Source organism: Melanotaenia boesemani, chromosome 12 (genome assembly GCF_017639745.1).
Source record: "Melanotaenia boesemani isolate fMelBoe1 chromosome 12, fMelBoe1.pri, whole genome shotgun sequence".
In the NCBI taxonomy this organism is placed as follows: Eukaryota; Metazoa; Chordata; class Actinopteri; order Atheriniformes; family Melanotaeniidae; genus Melanotaenia; species Melanotaenia boesemani.
In genome coordinates this window covers 9,787,538-9,811,292 of record NC_055693.1, presented here as the reverse complement: position 1 = coordinate 9,811,292, position 23,755 = coordinate 9,787,538, and the positions used below count along the sequence as shown (strand labels likewise).

At 39.3% G+C, this 23,755-nt stretch overlaps 1 protein-coding gene across 1 annotated transcript; it reads left to right on the top strand.

Annotated features, from left to right (window-relative positions):
• The first annotated feature begins 2,164 nt into the window (after nt 1–2,164).
• LOC121650470 (TBC1 domain family member 8) lies at nt 2,165–23,346 on the top strand. Its single transcript, XM_042002005.1, has 20 exons — nt 2,165–2,523; nt 7,000–7,110; nt 7,226–7,344; nt 7,417–7,645; nt 7,883–8,123; nt 11,839–12,046; nt 12,579–12,776; nt 14,374–14,523; nt 14,624–14,774; nt 16,668–16,882; nt 17,113–17,230; nt 18,440–18,725; nt 18,894–19,029; nt 19,206–19,304; nt 20,418–20,486; nt 20,571–20,841; nt 20,951–21,016; nt 21,114–21,197; nt 22,148–22,257; nt 22,349–23,346. Exons 1-20 carry the CDS (start codon nt 2,397–2,399, stop codon nt 22,751–22,753), a joined length of 3,393 nt encoding a protein of 1,130 aa, XP_041857939.1. The 5' UTR covers nt 2,165–2,396; the 3' UTR covers nt 22,754–23,346.
• Nucleotides 23,347–23,755: the final 409 nt, after the last annotated feature.

Here is a 23,755-nt window from a genome sequence, read left to right as displayed (position 1 = left end):
CATTAAAGAGAGGGGGTGGAAGGAGCTGGACAAAGTCATCAGGAGGTCCAGCTCTGTCCTGGGCTGTTCTCTGGACTCAGTCCAGGAAGTAGGTGACAAAAGAGTTCTGGCAAAACTAACATCCATGCTGGACCATGAGTCCCACCACATGCAGGATGCCCTTATTCTTATTCCTAAACTGTTTAGAACCACCAATCAACCTAACATACATGTGTTGGGACTATGGGAGAAAGCCACTGCTGGAATCCCATGCAGACACTGAGAGAACATGTGAATTCAACATTACTGAGATTCATTGTATTGGCTACAAGCTGACAGTGCTAACTGCTGACTTTAGTCTGGAAGAATGTTGTTTCTGATTTTCACTAATAGTACTAGTAAGTGCACGCAGTTTGTTTGTGACACACAGATTATTTAACTAGATATAATGATTGATATGAGTCCCTTAATGTTGTCACAAGACAAATGCCTGTGTGGACATAACAACTGGATTTTCTTGTATTAATTCTGTTAAAATATTTTCTATCTTTCTAATAGCAGAAGATCCAGCATCCTGTTTTCAAATTGATCAAGTGGTTTCCTTCCAAACTTTTAAACCATCTTTCTTTCTTTCTTTCTTTCTTTTCCTTTTGTGTTTCCATAACAGTTGATCCTTGCTGACCTGCAGCACAAACAGGAAATTTGACACTAAAAAGACTCAAACTTCATGCCTTGGTATAGAAAGAAAAACAGTGTGTCATATCATAAATATATTGATATTCAGAAATCTTTTGTTAGTCTGTGTTCTATATATCTAGGTTTGTTACATTACTCTGTGCTTTTAAAGTAGTCTATATGATGATAATCTGCACCCATTGTTAAATATAAACGTTAACAAGAAATTTAAAGAACTGACTTTTTCAGGTATAGTTCAGCCAATTAATTCGTATAGAGAGCCTTGTGTGATAATCTTTACAACTGGAGAACTTTTACCCTTTGACAGGTGAACTTCTGCTAAGTGAATGGCCCGTGAATCTCTCCCGGAACTGGCGGAAGGGAAAGTTTATAAAATGGGGAAGACAAGAAAACAAGACGAAGAGCTCTCACTCTTTACTATTTTCTATAGAGGACTTTTTTAGTTTTTGCATCGAAAAAGATTCAAATCGGAACTTTTTTAATGAGTTTTTACATAATTTACTGTTAAGATTAATTTTTCTAACTTTACTTGACTGATTGTTAATGAGTAACAATTTATAGCGTTTTCATGCAGAAACTGTTGCCTACATGGTTATTAGGTAAATCTAGTTAAGTGAAAATAAAATGTAGGTTTTCATTTGTATTTGCCTTGGGAGCAGACAATCTGATAATATCAGCTTTTAGTATATTTTCAATATTTCAAATGCAAATTTTTAAAAACAGATCAGGTCTACTAATTCAGGTTTTTAATGATCGCCTACTATAAAGTTTTGGTTTTACATCTTTCTTTTATTTATTCAAAAACAAGAACAACTACAACAACAACAAGAATTACAAATAAAAAAGCTAACATAAACAAAAATGTCAATGTGAACTACTTGAAGTAGGTGATGGTGTGACAAAAATTAGTTGGAGGTAAAAAGAGCTCCGAACTACAACTTAATAAATAATAATAATTAAAAAAAAAAAAAAGGTTTATTTCAAAACGTGACATCTTAAATAGATCTGCAGCATCTGTGAGGTGCCTGGACCAACTGTAGAGAATCCTACTGACCAGTGGTCTTTGTTCACAGACAAAGAACATTCCCAAGTTCACCTCTGACACCTCCCTGAAGCAAACCTAAACAAATGGAGCGTTTCCTATGGTTAATCACTGATAGACTTTTAGAGTTCATATGATACTGTCTACTCTGAAGGTCGTGTTTGCTGTATGTGACACTTACAGAAACAGACCTTTATGCCTACATCTAAATGTGATTATATTACCCACATAATGCTAATACTCAGACACTACAGCGTCAACCTGAAATTATAATAATTATAGGTTCATGCCATAGTAACTAATTCCTCCCAACATTAACATATAAATTCAAGAAAGTTACATTTTCGTCACTGTTCTTTGTGACTGTGTGATCTTTATTTAGTTTGGACACACGACTCGGCTAAGAGTAAGACATCTTCATATACAGACGATCTTTGTAAAGTGTGTACAGCTGCTGCAAATCGGGCGTGAGGCAGCAGTCGCGTATGAGGGGAGGAAGTCTGAATCCTGCTGCTGGCAGGAGCGCAGGATAATCATGGATAAACCCGAAAACCCGCCGCTCTAGGCTAAATCGGACCACACCCGAACCAGAAGACAGGGAGATAAATACTGAATCCCGCCTGAGCAGAGACCGAGAAGGCGAAAGGGGGCTTCCTCTGGTCCCTCCCTGCTGGAAGAAATGTGGCTGAACCCGGAGGAAGTTCTGCTAAAAAACGCTTTGAAGCTCTGGGTTACCGAGAGGAGCAACGATTTCTTCCTTCTGCAGAGGAGGAGAGGCCATGGAGGGGCGACAAGCAAGATCACAGGTAAACAAAAACAACTACAACACCAGAAAAATAACTAAGCAGTCATCAGGTCCACCAGAGGCCAGAGAAAGCCAACTGCCAGGGTAACGACAACAACTGTAACACAGGAAGAGCCGCAGGCAGGATACACAGGTAAACAGGGAGGTAATGAAAAGGTGTGTGTCCAAAACTGTACAGCAGCTACAACTGTAACTGTTAAGTCAAAGTTCAGGGAAAGACTCGGAAGTTCCAGGATTTATAGGAAACCCTGTTTTTCATACCTGGGCTGCAGTCTCGTGTGTTACTATGGATAACTTTGCCTGAAGCTACCACATAAACTACAAGTTAACTCCATACAAAACTTGACCTTGAGTCTGGTTAACTAATTCCTGTGACAAGATAAGATCAGATACACACCATTTGGAATAAAACCTGTAGTAATCAGTTAAGTTAAAGCCTTTTTTTTTTTTTTCTTGAGTCCTGTGAAGACAGTTTCTCACAGGTCTCAAAGTAAAATTTCCAGTTTGTTACTGCTTAAAATTGGCAAAGAAAAGTAGTCTGACAAAATCTTAAGATCATGTTACACCTTTTTGTTTTCTCACCTTATAGTTGTGATGAATTGTTTTTGAGTGTGTAAAAGGCCTTCAAAATTATAAAGCCCATACCAGAGAGACTAACACACCTTTAAGAGCCTAACATACTTGTGTAATGCCTGCATTGGAACTAATTTGTCACACCTAAATATATATATATATATATATATATCCTCACACTCCTCCATTTTTAAGTAGTCAGCTGATCAAACAGAGTTAAGCTGGGACCGTGTTGCAAGGGGGCCCTAAAGAGCTAAAACAAAGCATTTCAGACAGAAGGGGTCAAGAGGTGCAGCAGCTGTATTTAATGTGAGAAAAATAATGAGACTTTTTTTAACCATTAAAGCATGTAAATATATTCTATCAGGTCTTCCCAAATGAAGTTATGAGATAGTAACATTTAATTTTCTCTGATATGTACATACAATATCTGAACTTTTTCAATGCACTGAAATCACAAGTTTGTAAACTACTGAGTCCTTATGACATCCAGGACGTTTTCATTGGCATAAACATCACACGGTCATTGTTCAGACATACTTTCAGCAAAAACACAAACAAGTCAGCTGAATATCTTTGTCATGAAAACGGACCTTCCCTGTAATTTCCTGTTAGAGGAAAACAAGATTTGTCATGCTGTGGGATTCTTCTGTATGAGTTTTTGAAGGTGGTTGAAATGCTCCTACTAATTAGTCTTGATTTATATTTCAGAATAGGTCTGTCAGCAACTCTGTGATAAGGATGCAAACGTCTGACCAGGTGTTTGCTGCAGCTGTAGCCGGACTGACTTCTTCCCACCGCTGAGTTACAGTGCAGCCTGTTTGCTGTTTCCTCTAACCGGCTTCCTCTCTGTGTTTTTTGTCTGCACAACAACAGTCCTCACTGACAAACTGGAAGTAATCCGTACAGTCCGAAGAGTGACCCAAAACGTGGTGCACAGTTAATACAGTGCTCTCTTTGTCTTCTTCTTTTAGGAGCAACCCATCTATAGTAGTGGAATTATCTATAGTGGTAACTTCCTGGTCTGAGGTTTATTTTCTGTGTGTTTGGTCCTGCTGTTCCCATAGCAAGAAGGGTTAAACGGTCAAGTCCTGTTGGCATGCTGTTTACCATTAACTAATTCATTGACCTGGCACAGTGGAGGAGGAAAAGAACTGGAGCACTTTTTATTTCATGGCTCACTTTGGATTTTTTTTTTTTTTGCAGCTGTTTAGATGAAAGCAGAAACTGAAATTTGGTGTGGTCTCAAAGCTGTGAAAACACAGCATCCTGACCTGATCACTAGGGTTACTTACAGGAGGATTTCTGAGAAGGGCTGAGAAACTGAACATCTGCTACCGATCAGCCTGTTCGCAGCACTGTAGGTGTTCATCTTCAACCAATACGCTTCTCTGTAAAGCCAGAGGAACGCTGCCTGGTCTCTGTCTCACATCTCCAGACCTGATGTCTGTTCAACTTGTCTCTAAGCCTCACACGGGTTGGCTGTAGCCCCCCCACCCAGCAGTTGTCTTGCACAGAAAAGGGGATGATCCAGTATGGTTCCTCTGATAGGTTTACCAAACCAAAGCTTTTCTGGGTTTGTGGTGACAGACGGATGGTTTTGTGTTGCCAGGTTGCTGGGTTTGCGGCTTCAGACATGTCAGCGTTCAATCTTAAGGTCTGGTTTACTTTGGGCTGAAAGCCAGACCTGCTTGCAGGGAAAGTCCACACTTCACCTGCTGGGGGTTGTAATAGGACAAATATGACTCTGAATCATGATAGAAAATATAATTTGATAATGACTGAGGTGCATTATTATTTAATTAGAGAAGTATATATCTTTAAGCAGGAAAATGTCTTGAGCAATATTTTGAGTCTGTGCGAGTCTTGCAGGGGGTAGTTGTACTTTTTCGGTGACAGTTTTACTGGCTCATGGCTGGAAGCTGTTGAGATAAATCAACTCAGGCCTCTGGCATGCAAGTGGATTGCCACATATTCCTGATCCTCTTCTGTTCTTATGTCATTTTCTTTTTTACATGTAGATGTTTACATTGTGAACCAGCTCAAAGAAAGCAGTAGGACACAAAGATAGAGATCTGACCGTGTTCATTTGGTGTAGTCAGGACTTTGAAATGCAGGGTTGTGCTTGGCTGTGATGATGTGGGTGGATCTGGCTGACAACACTGCTTTATGCAGCCCAAAATCTTAGGTTTGGGTTATAACTTGCGTATGTAGGAACCTCCTTTTATTTTGTTTTAAAGCTTGGCATGTAGCAAACCAAAACATGGACTTAAATCTTTGTATAAAGAAGATAAATGTTCCTTTTATCCGAGTCTGTGTAGCTTTTAAGTGATCATTAAACCGTCACTTAAGAGTTTAAGAAATAAAAAACAAAAGGATTACTGTTAAATCCAGCTACAAGTGTCTGCCCTCAGGCAGCCAATAGCAGGCCTGCATTTTACTCAGTCTTATACTTTACAAGTAGAAGACTTTTTAAGATAACCTTACAGTGTTTTCTTTATATTTAAAATTAAATAAAACATATTAATTAATCCATTTCTTATATACCTTCTAAATCTACCAGAGTTCTTAGATGTCGCAGCTCAGCAGTTTTTTTTATTTATGTGGTTATTTTGAACTTTTAGTAGAATAAATCTTATTTTGTCAGCTGGTCTTTAACTTTTTGTGTGTTTTTCATGTGGTACAGGAAATGTGGGTACCTGCTTAGTCATGCTGGTCCAAATCTTTTTGCTCAAAAGCATATTATGTTAGCATTTTGTGGTTATGGCAAAATCAAGCACGCCAACAAAAATCTGTCACTCCCACTCAGAATGTCACCATATTTAAAATGATGCTAAATGTTTTATAGATGTTTTTTTTTATTCAGAAAGGAAACGAACAAAGAATCGAGAGGGTACTAGTTGGAAAAGCCATGATGTAGATTAGCTGTGGTTTAACACATCGTTTCTCAGTCCTGGTCTTTAGGACCCCCGCTGTTCAACATGTTTTAGATCTGGGATCTTTAATCCTGGTTCTTAAGGGCTGGCATCCTGCAAGTTTTAGATGTTTCCCTGCTGCAACACACCTGACTAAGACTTGTGCAGAGATTGACATCAAGCTTCTAAAACCTGCAGGATGACGGCCCTCAAGGACCAGGACTGAGGATTCCCATTTTAGATGTTTCCCTGCTTCAACACCCCTGGCTCAAATTAATGGCCGTCAGCATGCCTGCAGAAAAACGTGATGACAACCGTCTAAAGAGGTCCGTTCATCTGAATCAGATGTGTGAAACATCTAAAACATGCAGCGCAGCCACAGACAAGGATGGAGAACCACTATAAGATGATGAAGCATACATAGAAAACATGATAACTGGATGCACTATGGGAAGAAGAATAGTTTAGGAATATTTTGAGGAACACAATGAGGTCAAATTTTCCAGATCTCAATCCAGCCATGGATCTGCTGGACAAATTAGCCCAATTCAAGGAGTCCCCACCTTTTCTCTTACAGGACTTAATGGGAAATACTGCTGACGGTTTGGTGCCAGACACCACAGGATAACTGTAGAGGTGGTTTAGTGTCCATGCCTCACAGGGACTGGGCCGTTTTGGCAGCCAGAGAGGGGTGCTAATTTAAATGTCAGAGCTGATCGATGAACTTGTGCACCTGTGTTTATTGATGTTAATGAAAGTGTGTTTTTAAAATATTAAAAGTAGTAAAAACATTTAGTTATAGATGTGGTAGCCCACTGCTCACTAGTAAATTTACTAGAAACTGGTAAAATGCAGAGCCCAGTTTCCAAATCAGGATTAATAATGTAATCATCATCCTCGTCCTTCCTGAACTCTGTCTCTGAAATATTTCTGTTGTGTATAACTATAGTGAAATGACTAAAATTGCCTGTATTTTCCTGTCTCCGCAGGTCTCTTGGTGGGGGCGTTAGACACAGTTCTGGACTCCAATGCCAGGGTCACACCCTTCCGCATCCTCCTGCAGGTTCCTGGCTCCCAGATCAGCTGGGTCATCGCCAGTGGTGAGCTGAACTGGCATGGCTTTTTTGTTTGTCAGCTTGTTTTGCCATCTGATGCACTGGTTATTTATAATCGGCCAACATAGGTTCTTCTCTGTTTTATGTTTGTGCTTTCCAGGAGCTGCCATAGAGGAGGTGAACAAGCACTGGGATTGGCTGGTCCACAACCTGCTTCACTCACTGTCTGTGTTTGAGAACAAGGGGGATGCTGCCAGCTTTGTCAAAGGAAAAGTCAAGGTCTTAAATCTTACAGTACAGGCTGACCTGATCACACTGCAGAATTTAAAACCTAAATCTTGTCCTGTTTAGGGCCTTATTGCAGAGGATGTCCGGGGTCGCCAGGCTGCCCAGGAAGAAGAACCGGAGAAGTTCAGGGAGGCGCTCCTGAAGTTTGAGCGGCACTTTGGCCTCCCTTCATCGGAGAAACTGGTGACATACTACTCCTGCTGCTGCTGGAAGGGCCGGGTGCCTCGGCAGGGCTTCCTCTACCTCAGCATCAACCACATGGCCTTCTACTCCTTCCTGCTGGGGAAGGAAGGTCTGTACACCAAAGTGAGGGCTCTGATTTTCAAGCCATGACCCTGAAAGCAAAATCAAGTCAAACTGTAATTTATTGATGCTTCTATCATAATTAATTAGGCTTTGCTTGTGTTTGGCTTTTAATTTTAATCCAATTATCTAATTAATTGTATTAGAGAAGCAGCGTCTTGATCCGTTTCAGTTTCTCAGTCTCTCATAAAAACGCTAACATTTTGAATTTTTTTCTCTTTTACAGTAAAGTTTGTGATTCCCTGGGCAGAGGTCACACGGCTGGAGCGGGTCTCCACCGCGCTTATGACAGAGGCTGTTCGGGTCAACACACGACAGCGGCAGAGGGAGTTCTCCATGTTTTTGAACCTGGATGAAGCCTTCGGGGTTATAGGTCAGCTGGCTGACATCGCCCTCAGGCGCCTGCTGGACAGCGAAGGCCTGGAGCTGGACCCAGCACTGCAGCAGCCAACACGAATCACCAAGAGGTCAGCACTGCTTCTGCTGCTTTTTACCTGTTTTACCTGACAGCATCCTCTTCTCATGTTTGTTTCGGAACATTTCAGTTTATCAGTATGAACGCCAAACTGGTGAGCTGTTGCCAGAACTTGTAACTTATTGTGTTAGAAATGCTGTTTATGAATGGCTGCACATGTGATTCACATTTGGAAGCTCTGGTTCTTGTGATCTGACTTTAAAGGTACAGTGTGTGAGAATTGCTGATATCTATCATCGCCTTCTGTGTGCCTTTTAAGGTGTTACTTATCGCAGACGGTGCTCTAGCACCTATCAAACAAAGCCACTACTGCAGTTTTAAAGCTCAGAGGGTTTGTACAGAGTTTTGTCCATTCAGAGACACCGTAGTAAAAATGATGGCATAATTATGGCATCTGCCATGTATGTGGACCAACGGCAAGTGGATATAAATTGCGCATTCTAAGAGACTAAAAAACAGTTATTTTATTAGTATTTTTAATGCTTTATAAAATCAATATTAAATAAATGTTTCCATTGACAAGAGTTCAGGCAATCTACCTCTGCAAAACATTCCCACAAGCTGCTGTTGCACCATTTCCATTAAATCAGCAGCTGTAGCTAAACTTATGATTAATATTAGATTATAAATTTTGTTGATACAATGATGTCGGACCAAGGCCACCTTCTTCAGTCTTCGACTGATACTTCATGTGAGACTATTGAAGTTTTAATGTCATTTTTTTTTGCTGAATTTGTCAGTGAGTTGGCTGAGCCAGCTGTACGTTAGCTTGTTGAAGACGAATCTGTTAAAAACGCAATCAAATCCTGAAAATGTGAATTTGTCTTTTGTATACACAACTGTAATTGCCAACAGAGAACAGTCCAGTGTAAAGGGTTAAAGCTAAAGCCACTCCTTTGTGTACTCATGTGTAGGAAGCATAAATAAGCTGTTTTTTTTGTTTTTTTTTCTGTTTCTGAGGTTTAAATGTGGCGCAACGGATGTAGAAACTAAATCTACTCTACAAGCTGTAGTAGAGACATGTGCTTGATGTGACAGGGAAGACTCTGGGAAGGAAATATCAGATAAAAAAAAAAGATTTACCTTTAGATACAAATGTAAAATATATTCTTTTTTCCATGCTTTTTTTTTCTTTTCTTTTTTTTTTTTATCAAATTTGAATATGACATTTTAAAGCATCAAATTAAGGTTTGGCCATTTTTTTTTTTTTTGTCCTTGTGTTTATTGATCATAAATGTAGTAATTTACAGTATATTGTTTACAAAAAACAAGAAAAAAAATTAGGATGCATTTTTTTCACACTAAAGGATGATTAACTGAAAATAAAAAATTAAGGAATGGGTTAAACTTTGAATGACTTCCCAAAGGTGTTTAATTTGCTGTAACCGTGTGGAAAGGAAAACTTAAAACAAGAGGTTTGAACCCAGGTTGCTCCGTTGAAGTAGTTGGTCAGTTGGAGCAACAGTAGTTATTAGTTTCATAAAACTGAAAGCTTTATAATTCCAAACAAGAAGAAAATGACAGATGTGTGTTAAATTATGACCAAAGATTTACAGCAGTTAAACAGAATAAAACAAGATTGTTGTTTGTGCAAGAGCATTTTTAAAACCACAAACATCTGTGGTAACGCAGGCTTTTTTTTATGAACACACAGAGGTTTTCAGTTCTCTGTTTTCTGTGAAGGACTTTCCAGCAAACATGACTGCTCTGACTGGATAAAAGACAGCATGCTACTTTGGCTCAGAACGTTCTTCCTTAACAGCCTCTGTGATACGTTGCAGTACCTCAACGGTAACAGGAAGTCAAGTCAGAAGCCAAGTGTGACACAGCAGATAATTACAACATAGAACAATAGTTTGTTTTGAATGCTGAGTTTGTTTGCTGAGTTGAATGTAAAAATAAAACAGAGAGCAGGAATTGGCTAAATCCATAAATCCTTTGTTATTGAAATGTTGGACATGATATGAAGACAGCTGAGAACTTTTGTAGCTGTTTTATACAAATCTGCTCTTTGGAAATTGAAGGTAAATCTTCACTTCTGTTTTGTGTGGCAGACGGTCAGTTTGCCTCCTGTTTTATGTAAGGCGGTTTGGATGGCAGCACCCGCTGCTCCAAAACCTGGAAAAAGTTGTGGAGGTGTTTATATGCTGATATCAGACCAGATGGTTTTTATGACTTTTTCAAGTCACGAGACTTCCCAGTTCTGCTCAGCTCATCTTAATGTCACAGAGTGGAAATCCCTTCGTAAAATTACTTCATGAGACTCAGCTTTTTTTTTTTTTCTTTTTTTCTTTTGCTAGCGTAATCATATGTCTCTCTTATTGCTGGTTAGCAGGAATAATAATAATGTGGAGCCATTCAATAAGATATTTTGTTGTTTTTTTTTGTGTTTTTTTTTTTATTTTTTTTATTCAAATACAACACTTAGTCTCCTCTTTTTTTTTTTCTTTTTTTTTTTAAGAATAAAATCCTAAAAGAATAAATTATTCAACATAGTGATGGGCGCGCCCCTGTCACATTTTTCATGCTATTGGCTGTGTGTGTGTATATATATATATATATATATATATATATATATATATATATATATATATATATGTGTGTGTGTGTGTGTGTGTATATGTATATATAAATAAATGTTGAGTTTTTTTTTAAAATAACCTCTATGTGATGGGGGAGGTTGGTCTCAGGCTGCATGAAATGAAAACTGAAAAATGGAAGTAAAAATAAAACGGGCTGCACACAGTGACCACTAATAGTCAAGAGGATGCCAAAACAGGAAATTCAACACGTGTCTCCATCAAGACACTGTTAATGTTTTGTGTTCAACAAAGTCAAGGAAATGCAGAGAGACAAGGTAAATCAATGTGATGAAGAATTCTTAAGGCTGTAGCGTTTACACATGCTTTAATTAATGTTCTAGCTCCTCACAGGAGCTCAGTTTTAGTTTTAAAATACTGAGCTTTTGACATAGTTGATGTAAGTATGTTTATGTATAAGTTTGTTACAGCACTCCGATCCTTTATTGGTCCTTTAGGACTTAATTATGATGTCCCATCTTGTTTGAATTCTTGCTTGTGTTGCTCTGGATAAAAGCGTCTGCTAAATGACTGTAGAATAGTTTGCTCTTTAAGCCTTTACAGCCTGACCACAGAAATAATAGGATAATAATATTTGTTTATTACTGTTGGATGAATGATTGCAGTGCCAAATGTACAGACTGCAACAGGGTTTTGAGCAATTTTTTTGCCCTAAAATAATGCAATAGTTCCCACAAGGCCCTGCAATGGACTGGTGACCTAGTGACCTCTCACCTGCTAAATTCTGGGTTAGGCTCCAGCTTCCCTGTGACCCTTCATTGGAAAAAGCTTTATAGATGATGGATGGATGGATAGTTCTCAGAAATAGTATGTATCAAATAACATTTGATATATATATATATTATAATATAAATAATGTTAACAGGTTAAAGACCATAGTTTGTTATTGCATCCATTTACCCGAACTGTAACATTATGACCTAATACAAATGTGTTTCTCAGCTGGAAGTAATATATTTGACACTTTGCTTGACTTGGCCTCAAGTTTTCTTAATAGTAAAAAGTCAGGTCTCTTGTTTATTTAGCCTCCTAATGATCGTATAAAAAATGTACTCCTTCATCAAGCTGCCCCTGTTAACTCTTCGTCTCTTCGTTATTCTCTTCTAGGATCCTTGAGGAACAAGCATTAAGAGAATACATCCTGGCTTTGTTTCGGCTCCCTCGTGCAGAGAAACTCTACGAAGTGGCCTCGTGTTCGGTGTGGACGCCGCATGCCCGTTGCCACACAGCCGGGAGCCTCTACACCACCGACAGCAATCTGTGTTTCTCCAGCCGAGAGGAAGGCAGCTGCATTCTGCTCATACCCCTATCAGAGGTGCGCTAACCTGAGAGATTACACCAGGTTTAAGAAAATAATTAGCTGTGAATGATTGTGGCATAGACACAAAAATCTGAATGAAGTTGTAACTTTGGGAGAACTGAAGGTATACGCATTCTTGGCAAATCTGAGGAAAATACAAAAGCAAATGAGGTTATTTTTACCTTTCAACAAGATAAAAGCTAAAGCTAAAGGCTAAAAGTATATTTGGGTGGGTTTAATCAAGTGTCAAAGTTCTAAGGTTACACCTTCAAATCAAACATTTATCACATAAAGTGACACATGGCACAGAAAGCTTGGTGTCATATAGTAGTCTGATTTTATTTTTATTTAAATAGATTGTAAAGGTCTAAAAATAAAAAAAAACATTGGCCTATCGGTCCACTTACATGTAACGAGAGGTGAATAAAGAAGTAAATATTATTTGATGGTGTGAATTCTGAAGCTCATCTGGCAATGACGACATTCGTTGTTTTTGTTTAGCAGGAAGAGTAATATGTCATGAGTTTTGCTGCTATTTTCTCATCAGGTGTTGTCTATAGAGAAAGCAGAGAGCACCACCCTCCTCCCAAACCCAGTAATAGTGAGTGTTCGGACTAAAAAGGCCTTCCAGCTGATAGAGCTGCAGGACAGAGACGAGCTGGTGGAGAACATGAACTCCAGACTTCGAGCTTTGCAATGGAAACAGTCAATGTTCCGCAGAAAGAAAGATGGCAGGAGAAGTGTGGTAAATATAATTTATTGGATTTTTTGTGGTGTCACTGCACAAGATCAGCATTATGACCCATTTGTATATCGTACTGCATTAGAAAAATCTGCATCTGCATGTATGCTTGGCTGTGCATATGTGTTGAGACTCTGGAAATATATTTAGTTTTTATTTAATGGTGAAAAATCCTGCTGGAAATTTTCATTTTCCAGGACTAGCAGTGATTATCCTATTAACCAAGAGTCTAAAAGGGCTGATGATTAACACACTGCTACATCTTTTGCTGTTATGGTTAAACTTACTCATCAAGCTTGAGTTAAACTAAATAACGTTATTCAAAAGTTTCTCTTTTTTCTTTTGGACCTGCAAAGTCTTAGCTATGTTTTCTGGTATAATCTAAATGTGGTGTTGTGGTTTGTTGGCTGACTAGGTAGAGAGTGATAATGTTGAATGTGGCTAATGGATAAACCATCTGCTCACAGCTGCAGGTATTGTACAGGGAGCCATGTGACATTTGTAATACTTATTATTACTCTATAAAGTAGCTATTTAATATCCCATAACATGATTATTTCTGATAGACTTTGCTTAAGCGTTTAAAATAGACATTATTAATGTAAATATAGAAGCTAAAAACACACACTCTCCTCCCAGAAAAGCCTACTCTGCCCTGATTGGTCAGCTGTGACTGTCAAATTGGGCTCATTGATCTACGAGAGCTCTGTGGGTGTTTTCTCACATGCATTACCTTCCATTAATCTGAACACTGAGCTCTGAGTAGTTTAAACATGGCACAAGTGCGAACTGCTGCAGACACACACAGCAGCAGTAGGTTAATATGACATACAGTAGGAGCAGATGTTTAGACCAATCTTAACAGGTTGCACTGTTAGATAAATAAATGATAGTGGTGTTCACACTTTCCTCCTCTGTGGTTTTTACCTGCGATAATTAGCTGTCATTTTTTTCTCAAAGTTTAAGCCAAATGAATGAGAAATATGGCTGAGTCACAGCTGAAGTTTCTGCTCAGTTTGGTCCCTACGCCAGTAACTGTTCCCATTAGTGCAGAGATGACGTAAATATCCCTTTTTTCTCAAGCTGAACACATCTGCACCGTGACTGTAGAGTCACTATGTTTTACACAAACACAGTGTAGCTTTGGGTTTTAGTATAAACTGTAATGGAGATATGAAATGTTCAGAGACAACCAGAACTCTACAAAGACTGTTGTGCTGAATTTCATGCAATGTCCTGTCTTGCACAAATGCCAAATATTGCACACTACTGCTGTTTTCCTGCTGTTTCCATCACTTGCACAGAGTATTTCATGGCTTTTGTTAGATAGTCATCAGGAGTAAAAAAATGCATATGCATCTATTTGCAGAATGAGTCATCAACAATCTGTGTATGCATAAAATAGATTCAAATAAAATATGCATTCTAAGCTCTAGATTATCTGTAACTGTGGAAAATAAACCCACCACCTCACTTTACCTGAGAGGATCATTATCATATCTCTATTCATCCTGTTTAGTTTTGAGAATAAACACCACTACTCAGTACTGACACATATTTCAGGCAGGATTTATCTATATTTAAATCAAATTTCCTTCAGAAATCTCCAACACCTTACTACACCTTCTACTATGACACTGGATGCTCTGATGAAGAGGGGATAGAAGAGCAGGTCCTGCGTAACACGGTCAACAGCGAAGCTCTCATGACGGCTTTCCACCAAAGCCAGATGGGAACCGATGGCAACAAGGTAAGTGGAGTCTCACAGCTCAGTTTAAGCCATAATTCTCTGAGTCGGGCTTATCTGAAGATGTCACGTTCACCTGTGAGTTTATGCCTGTATTTGTCAGAGTATGGAACCGGTGAAGGAGCGACTGTGGGAGGATCATTTCTTAGAGTATGGCCGCGGTGTCCACATGTTTCGCACAGAGAAGATCCAAAGGCTGGTTGCCATGGGGATACCGGAGTCGTTGCGAGGCGAGCTGTGGATGGCGCTTTCTGGTGAGAAGAATATGAAAAATGAGACAGTCTCAGGGTTTTACATTATTCAGCCACAACATTAAAACTCCTGACAGGCGAAGCTCAAAATCAGTGAATTCCTTCGAGTTACACTTGTGAAAACGATACAGTATATTGTAGAATTACGCTTGAGACGCTGATGCACCATTCAACAGTGGAATAAATGAGGAGGGTGTGGGTGTGTATTTGAAGTCGACTCAGGCTTCACATCCTCCTCTGTCCATCTGCTGGGACTCCTACAGCAACACCTTTTCTACCAGGGCCAGTTTTCACTTTTATTTTAGTTTGTTGTCAGTTCCTCTGCTCAGTCTCACTTCCTCATCCACAACTGCTGTCTGCTATGAAGAAGAACAGGTTGTTGGATCAGAAAGACTGAAACTGAGTCAAAGGACCTGTTGTGCAACTGAAACAGAACGTGGATGGAAAAGAGAGGTTTAGGGTTAAAGGAATCTTATTATCCCTGTGGGGGTAATTTGCTGTGCAGCAGACAGTAAAAACAATCAGTCAAACAATCGCACAAACAAATATCTAAAAAGACTATGATCAGTAAATAAAAACAGAAAATAGAGCTGCAGGGACAAAAGAATATTTGTGTCTGTTTGTCCTGCATTTTGCAGGATGTACCTGTGCCCTGACAGAAACAGCAGGGACTCTTCAGCCAAGGGATGAATCTGATCCACAAGGATTGAACCGGCCTCGCTTAGGACTGGTTTGATACAGGGTAACGAGTGGGCACTGAAAGTAGAGACGTGTTCTATAATGTCTGTTGAATGGCTCTCCTATGAAAATATGTGAGATACGTGCGTTACAGAACATCTTTGCACTCACTAGGGAGCACCAATCCTAAATGATGGGTAGAAACTCAGCTAGAATAATTTACCAAGTACTGGCATCCAAATGAAACACAGTTCAAACCTCAGGCAATTATATGTTCATGAACAGTGCTGTCCACTTTAGAGCTTCTGCTAATTTCTCCACTAAAGCAAACCACACAAACAAGGTGTCGTCTGAAAGCAGAGACTCTGCTGGTTACAAAAATGTCTGTCTCATTACGGTGGGACAAAAAGTCCACAAACTAGCAGTCAGACTAGCAAATAGCCATGAATCATGTCTTACTTTTGCTAACTTTTGCTTACACTGCTAATGTGTTCTCCTATGACTCTGCCTTTGTTTTAAGTGAATTATGAAGATCCTGGTAGTTTCCATGAAGATAAAGGGGGTTTTATAGTGAAGTATTCTCTCATCCCATGTTATACTATCTTGGGCTTTACTTTTTTCTGGATCCTTGTTATGTTTTAAAGGTGAATTTGGGGGCTATCCCTGGATTCTCCTGACTCTGACCATTTATAGAGGTTTCCACCAACAACATCAGCGGAAGGGTTCCTGACATATTTACCTGTTTAACACCTCTATTAAAACATCTGGAAAACTGCTCAGGTTAATTGTTTTAGCTTCTATTTTTGTACAGGTCCTTATCAGACATTACTAATTCCTGGATGAATTGGACTGCTATCCTCTGGTTGCCACGGAAAGTAATGTGTTATAACCATTTACATTTTCTACTGTGCTCCAGGTGAATTTACTCTGACACAGTAACACATATCTTGATTTAGACTAAGATTATACATACAGCCTTATAGTTGTGAAGAAATACTTAATTTATTTTGGGGATGTCATTTCAGACACGAGGCAGAAAAAATAGGCCTCGTGATGAAGAAGTTAAATTCTTGAGACTGTAAATAACATCTGTTCTCTTGTTTTTCCTTCATTCTTAAAGTTATGCTTTGAAGAGAAAAGAAAACTTTACTACTTTCAGCTCTTTTTTGCTAACCGTACCTTAAGAAGTAAATAATCTCAACTTACTGGTTTGTGCAGATGCATCCTCTGAGCTGGAGTCCCACCAGGGCTACTATGCCAGCCTGGTGCAGAAGTCAATGGGCCAGAGCAGCCTGGCCACTGAGGAGATAGAGCGCGATTTGCACCGCTCCCTGCCAGACCATCCGGCTTTCCAAAACCCTACCGGGATTGCTGCACTCAGGCGCGTCCTCACTGCCTACGCTCATCGCAACCCCAAGATTGGATACTGTCAGGTAAGCTGATCTGAGCAGCGTCAATGATCGAACAATCCTACAAGGACAGTAGTTGTAGTGTTGGGAAGTAATCTGTTTCTGCACTTTAAGCTGGACAGTCACACTATTAAATATGTTAAAAATTTACTCCACGTCTTCTTGTAATTAAGGATATTAGGGCATTTTATTTCTACAGCTTATGATCATTGTGAGAATTTTACATCTGCCTCTTTTTGTCCCTCCCTCTGTAGTCAATGAACATCCTGGCATCTGTCCTGCTGCTTTATGCCAAAGAAGAAGAAGCTTTCTGGCTGCTGGTGGCTGTTTGTGAGAGGATGCTGCCTGACTACTTCAACCGCAGGGTCATAGGTAAGAGGCCTGAAAACAGACAAGGGAGAGCAGGGACCCTTTTATTTCAACCACATCTGGTTAAATGATCTGAGTCGTTGCTTTTCAGACACCAAACAACTCAAAAGGTTTGTTTTTAGCTTCTAAAATAAGGTCTTATTTCCTGTGTTTGTGGCACCATTTATTTTCGCAAGGTTCTTTTAGAAACAATTTTCTCTTAACGTCCACGTTTGTTGGTGGCTTTCATCTTTGTAACAGCGGTTTGGATGATTGAACACTTCGAAGATAAATAGAGTCATTTTGATCTTCTCGTTAACAGTTTTCCCAATTTCTCACTCTAGATAAACAAAACAACAGTCAGCAGTACTGATAATCACCTCTAAAAAGCTGCTGGTTTAACTTTTCAAGTAGAGCGTGCATCAGCATTGTTAGTATCTTTAATGGCGTTGTCTATAGCAGTGGTTCACAAACTTTTTGAGCAACAACCCCAAAGAAAACATATGTTAGCATTTCAGATTCTTAATTTGATATTAGTAATAACGTTAGTTGTTTAAGCATTAATGTGTTAAAAAAAAATAAAAAAGTTAATTTCAAATGTTAATCTCTCTGCATTATTGCGATAATTTTGACAGCCCTAATAAAGATCCTAAATTTGGGAAAGGCACAGCACATGAAGTTGTGTTTACACATGCAGCACTTTTCTTTGCCTGATTTGGGGTATTTTCTTGTTGGTATTGCAGCAATAATCTCAGAGTGACATAAGTGGTCACACAGACTCCAGTTTGCACCAGTTTGCATGAGGGAACAAACAAGATTATATTCTATCAGTGAAAATCAAGGTTTGGCTGCCATCTAGTGGATGAAAATGTAAAATAAATAAATAAAAATAACCACTAACAGCCGGTGGTACTTTGGTCTTTTTCTGATTGTAATTGTGATAAATGTAAGACTCTCTTTGATTTAGACAAAATGTTCTCGTTAAAGATATTCACACGCCCCATTTTCAGCAAATTTAAAGCAAAAATGAAAATGATTAAAATGTATAAAAAATGCTGAAACGTAGATTTTTGTCTGACCACAGGACATGTGTCCACTGTCTCTCTGACTGTCTGAGATGATCAGGTCCTCAGAAAACACAGCAGCTTGTCTGGGCGGAGTATATATGTTTCCCTTCATGAACCACACAAACACCTGTTCAGTGCTGGATACGTCTGTAATTTCCCCCTGCAGGAGCTCAGGTGGACCAGTCAGTGTTTGAGGAGCTGATCAGGGAGCGTTTGCCAGAGCTGGCTGAACAGGTCCCAGACCTTTCCACCCTCTCCTCTGTCTCCCTGTCCTGGTTCCTCACCCTCTTCCTCAGCGTTCTGCCCTTCTATAGCGCCATCTGCGTGGTGGACTGCTTCTTCTTCATGGGAATCAAAGCCATCTTCCAGCTTGGTTTGGCTGTACTGGATGCCAACGCTGCACAGCTCTCTGTGTGCACGGACGACGGACAGGCACTCATGATTCTCACCAGGTAGATTTCTGCGCTTTGTAAAGCAGGAGTAAATCTAAATCAGCTGCAGCTTGTAACTACATAGTGATAAGTTTTGAGTTTTTTTTTTTTTTTATTGCTTGTCAGGGCTAGGTTTTTTTTTTAATCATATACAGTGATGATATGTGAACTCTCCCCTCTGCTCTGCAGTTTTCTGGAGCAGGTTGGAAGTGAAGGGTTACCACCGTCCTCCCCGCCTGCAGCTGTGGAGAGCAGCTGCAGTGACCCGGATATTCCTGCTGTGGGACACATAAACATCACCGACCTCATCAATGAATCCTTTGAGGTGATTGTGATTCTACGGGAGGCACACTTTATTTATTTTTATCTATGTTTTTGGTAAATTACTTTAAAAGCAAATTTGCCTAAAATGACTCTGTAGTCTCTGTAGATAATCGATGGAAAACATCATGTTTCTGTTGCCTTCAGTACGACGTTGTTCTATTATTTCTGTTCTGTTAGAAATTCGGAGACCTGACGGTGCGTCACATTGAGCGTCTTCGGTGTTTACACAGAATCCAAGTGCTGCAGGCTCACGAGGACACCACCAAAGAAAATACAGTGAGAATCTGAGCATTATGGGTTATTTAAAAGCAGCTTAAATGGAAGAATAATTTTCCAAATCCATTTCCAAATATTTTGGATATATCAATAGTGTCACATGAGTTTGGGTTCATATGAGCAAAAGGTATATTTAGGATCATTATGCTGTCATATGAGCCACTACAGTTTATTTATTCATTCTTTCTCAGTGTGAAGTTTGATCCAGAATTAGCTGAAATTGAATTAAATCCATTTCTTGGTCCTTTTCCACTGTCAGTAACAGCTGCTGCAAGAGTGAAAACATGTGGCTTGATTTACTTTTCTAGCAATTCTACAAGCAGCTCTCTCAGAGAGAAAAGTTTCTGTGGTCCAGTCAAGAAGTCTTTGTTTTTACTTGGGAAGACTGAATGAAATCGAACGTGTTTGCAGCGGCTAAAAAAGGAAACAACCCAAATAAATGACATACAATTTAAAAAAAAAAAAAAAAAAAGCTGATCAAATTTGCTAAGCATGATAAAAAGGAGCTTTACTACATCCTTTATAATCTTTTTTAAACATCGTAAACACCATCCTCCATAAAAGGGAATATATTTGATAAAGCATGTGTGAAGCAACAATACATAATTTCCTGTACTTTCAGAGATTTATGTGAGTGTGGTGAGAATATTTTTGGATTTCATTTCCTAAATCCTTAAGAATTTCTCCAAACAGCCTTTCTCAGCCTTATCTGATTTTCCAGGGGTAAAAGAAAAATTCTTAAAATTAAGAATTCTCAGCAGCTGATTAGTGGAGCTTATGACTGCTGATTGTTGGAACAAGGTTTGAATTTTCAGAGTTTATAATATTTTTTTTTTGTTAAAAATGTGCACATCATTTACTCTTTTCAAGCAATTACTGTAATTAGTGCACAATCCTAACCAGCTCATTTGGGGTTGAGATCTTGGAAAAAGCACAAAGTTTTGTCTGCTTAAGCATTTGCTTGTTGCTGCCTCTAACAAATGTGACACACTGCTCTTGCCTGATGCTTTACGCCCTCTAGAGCTGCATATTTTTATCCAGATTGTGTAAATAGTTGCATGGCTTTGTGCTCTGAATGAAACATTTGTAACTCATCTCTCTCTGTGTGTTCAGTTGCGTCTCGTGACTTCAGATGTTTCCATCTCTCCAGAGAATCTGTCTGATATCTACGACCTCTTCAAGGTATTTCTTCAGTCCTCTATTTTATTGCTATCCAAAGATTTTATGCATAAAATCATATTTTGATCATTTCTCTTCCCTCTGCAGATGGAGCACTTCATCAGTCTGTACTGGGGCGACAGCAGCTCTGCAGCAGCAGCAGAAGCAGCAGCGTGGCAGTACAGCGACGCTAATCGCTCTTTCATGGAGCGGCAGTATCGGCTGGACCGACCCCAGTTCAAAAGCCTGTATGAGCTGCTGGCGCCGTGGTCTGCCGGCGCCAACCAACACACAGACACACTGGCCAACCGCACCTTTACCCTGCTGGACCAGGACCGTGATAATCTGGTTGCATTCAGAGAGTTTGCCAGCTGGCTGGGTAGGTGGAGGGAGGACACGTGTTTACAGCTGGATCAGCTTGTTTTTAATAGAAACCACACAGAGGAACTGAACTCTCTCCTCTTCCTTTTTTTTTTTTCCTCTTTCAGACACTTTATACTGTGAGGAGCTAAATGAAAAAATAAGGCTGCTGTACCGTCTTCACATCCCTCCAGGTTCTTCAGTCCAAACATAGTAAACAGAATCAGACCTTAAAGCTGCTGTCAGGACGACAAGTGATAAACTTCACACTTTGTGTTTACATGTCTGCAGCTCTGACAGAGAGTGAGGATGACCCGTCTCTAAGGAGCCCCCTGCTGTCCACAAACAGACCTCTCTATGTCAATCTGCCCTCTGGTTGGTCCAAACACTGTTTGATTTAATAGCTGCTGTATATCAGCTCCATTGAGCAATTTGGACAATATCTTAATGCTTCCTATAGTATATAAAGATTTGACCATCCTTATATGGAATTTAATCCTGTAAACAGATAAACAGACTTGCAAAAGTAATGAAGTTTAGAAATGTTTATTTTTAGATTTTTTTTTTTTTTTTTTTTACGTTTCAACTTTAACTTTAACTGTTTTAAAATGAAAAAAAGAAAAGAAAAGTTTAGGTACCCCTCTTTAGGCAAGCATCACAGCTTGCAAAAGCAAAGTCCTTCATTTCTTAGTTTAGGGATTTTCACCAAGTAATTTTTACAACAGGATTCTAGGATTATTATAGAAACTGTCCTTTTTTTCATTCTTGTCTTTCATACAGACAGTAGGATATTTGTTTTTAGAATTTAATGGTATTAAGCTGAAGGTATTCTTACCTCTATCAGTAAGTACATTGTACCCTGTGAACACTGACTGAGCTGTTGTTCCCACTTTACGCTTGACAGCTGGAATGGCGTCTTTTTTTCATGAAATTCTGCATAAGTGTTCCTTCAAACATCCCACTGGCCCGGAAAAACGTCTACAAGAAATCCTTCATTCCCTCTGCCATAACTATTCTGAATAACATTAAATAGGCACAACTCGTGTGTTGCTCTTTCTTCACTTTTTGCTATGTTTTAAACATAGACCCTTGAGCCAGTCAAAAAAGAACTTATATCACCACTTGGGACAGACTGTCTGTCCGTCCGTCCATCTATCCATCCATCCATCTCATAAATGAAGTCATGCACAGTGTTAACGTGTTCTTTAGGCGCACTCACAGACTTCTGTTCATCTTTAACTCACTTAGCTGTTGAAAGTAGCAGAAATTTTTGACGAATCTTTTGGCTGATTGAAGAAAATTATGAATATGCAATTGTTTTCCAGACAGTGAGGGTGGAGTAAAAGACTACCAGGAGCAGCTGAAGCAGATGCTGCAGGAATTGACCAATGAGAAGGAGAAAGATGTGGAGAAACCGCTGCCACTCATGAATCAGGTAGTGCTTGTCTCTTTTCACTGACAAATGCATGCTATTTATCATTTGTAGAAAGTAGTTATGTAAACCATTTTCATCTCCATTTCCACAGCGAGAGTTCATCCAGTTCTGTAAGACGCTCTACAGCATGTTCCACGGTGACCCGGAGGAAAATGAACTCTTCCAGGCCATTGCCACGGTAACCAGTCTTGTGCTGCAGATTGGCGAGGCCGGCCACCGAGGCCAAAGCTCAGCGTCAGGCGTTACCAACCAAGAGGAAGCAAAAGCAGCAGAATCGGATGCCAGGATCGGTGGAAACACAAGTGATGGGAGTCTAGCGGCAGACAACGAGTGGACGATCAGCTACGCTCAGATCCTGGCGTCGCTGCTGACCGAGCAGGCGCTGGTGAACTTTTTTGAGAAGCCATTGGATTTGTCAGCAAAAATCGCAGAGGCCAAAGAGAATCAGTACCAGCAGCGGGCGGGTTTACTCTCTCTGCAGGAAGGGACCAGGTGACTCCAGTGAGCTACAACACAAGCCAAATATCAGGAGGAAAATGAAGAATATTAACAGTATCAGTATAAATTATTAAGATGTCAGCGTCAGAAGCCTTAACCTTATTTGTGACATGTTAACATTACGCTGGAATTTCACAAAACTTCTTTAACCTGTAATCTGTTTTTTTTAGAACCTTTTGAGCCAAAACACTCAGCTTTGACACCACCTCTTAGCAGCAGTCCATTTATTGGTCACCTCGCTGGATCAGACATCATTAATATCAAATTGTATTTTTCATTTAGTGCTGTGAACCTTGAGAAATTGCCTTCTTTTTTCACTATAAGGATACTTGCATTTATACTGGATATAATCTGTCACCATCAGATACCCACAATAAAATGTTTCAGGTTATGATACAAGTTCCAGGAGACTGCCTTATGAGAACGTTTTACCAGTAAACCTTACAAAAAATATTAAGCTACATGTTCTTTTTGTAATAATTTTATTACTAATGTTTGTTTTAATTTGAAGTATTTTCACATGTTCACTCTTTGATTTTTCTTTTCTGGTAAATCAAAACAGTGCTGTTCAATAAATAAATGAATTTCATCTTTCAAATGTTTTTTTTTAATCTACTTTAGTTTTGTGGATCTGATGCTGAAATCCTTCCTATGAAGTTTATTTTCTAAAATGTCTCAAGCCAAACGATCATACTATTTTTAAAAAGACTAATCTTTGAATATGGCAGCCTAAAATAGTTTAAATCTGAGTTCAGCTTTATAGTTACATGGTTGGAAAATATTGGTGATAGATTGTGCATGGAAATGGAAAATGTTTAATAGGACTTCCATAGAGGAAGGCCTCACCAATGTGCTAGTTTTCTACGTTATAGCAGCACTGTTTGTCAGCCATCAGTAGTACAGTCATGCACCTAAATTAACCTCCTTGTCCCACCAGTAGGTGACTGTAAATACAGGACATCTGAATCTTCTTGTCGTAGCACTCGGAGATGATAAACCT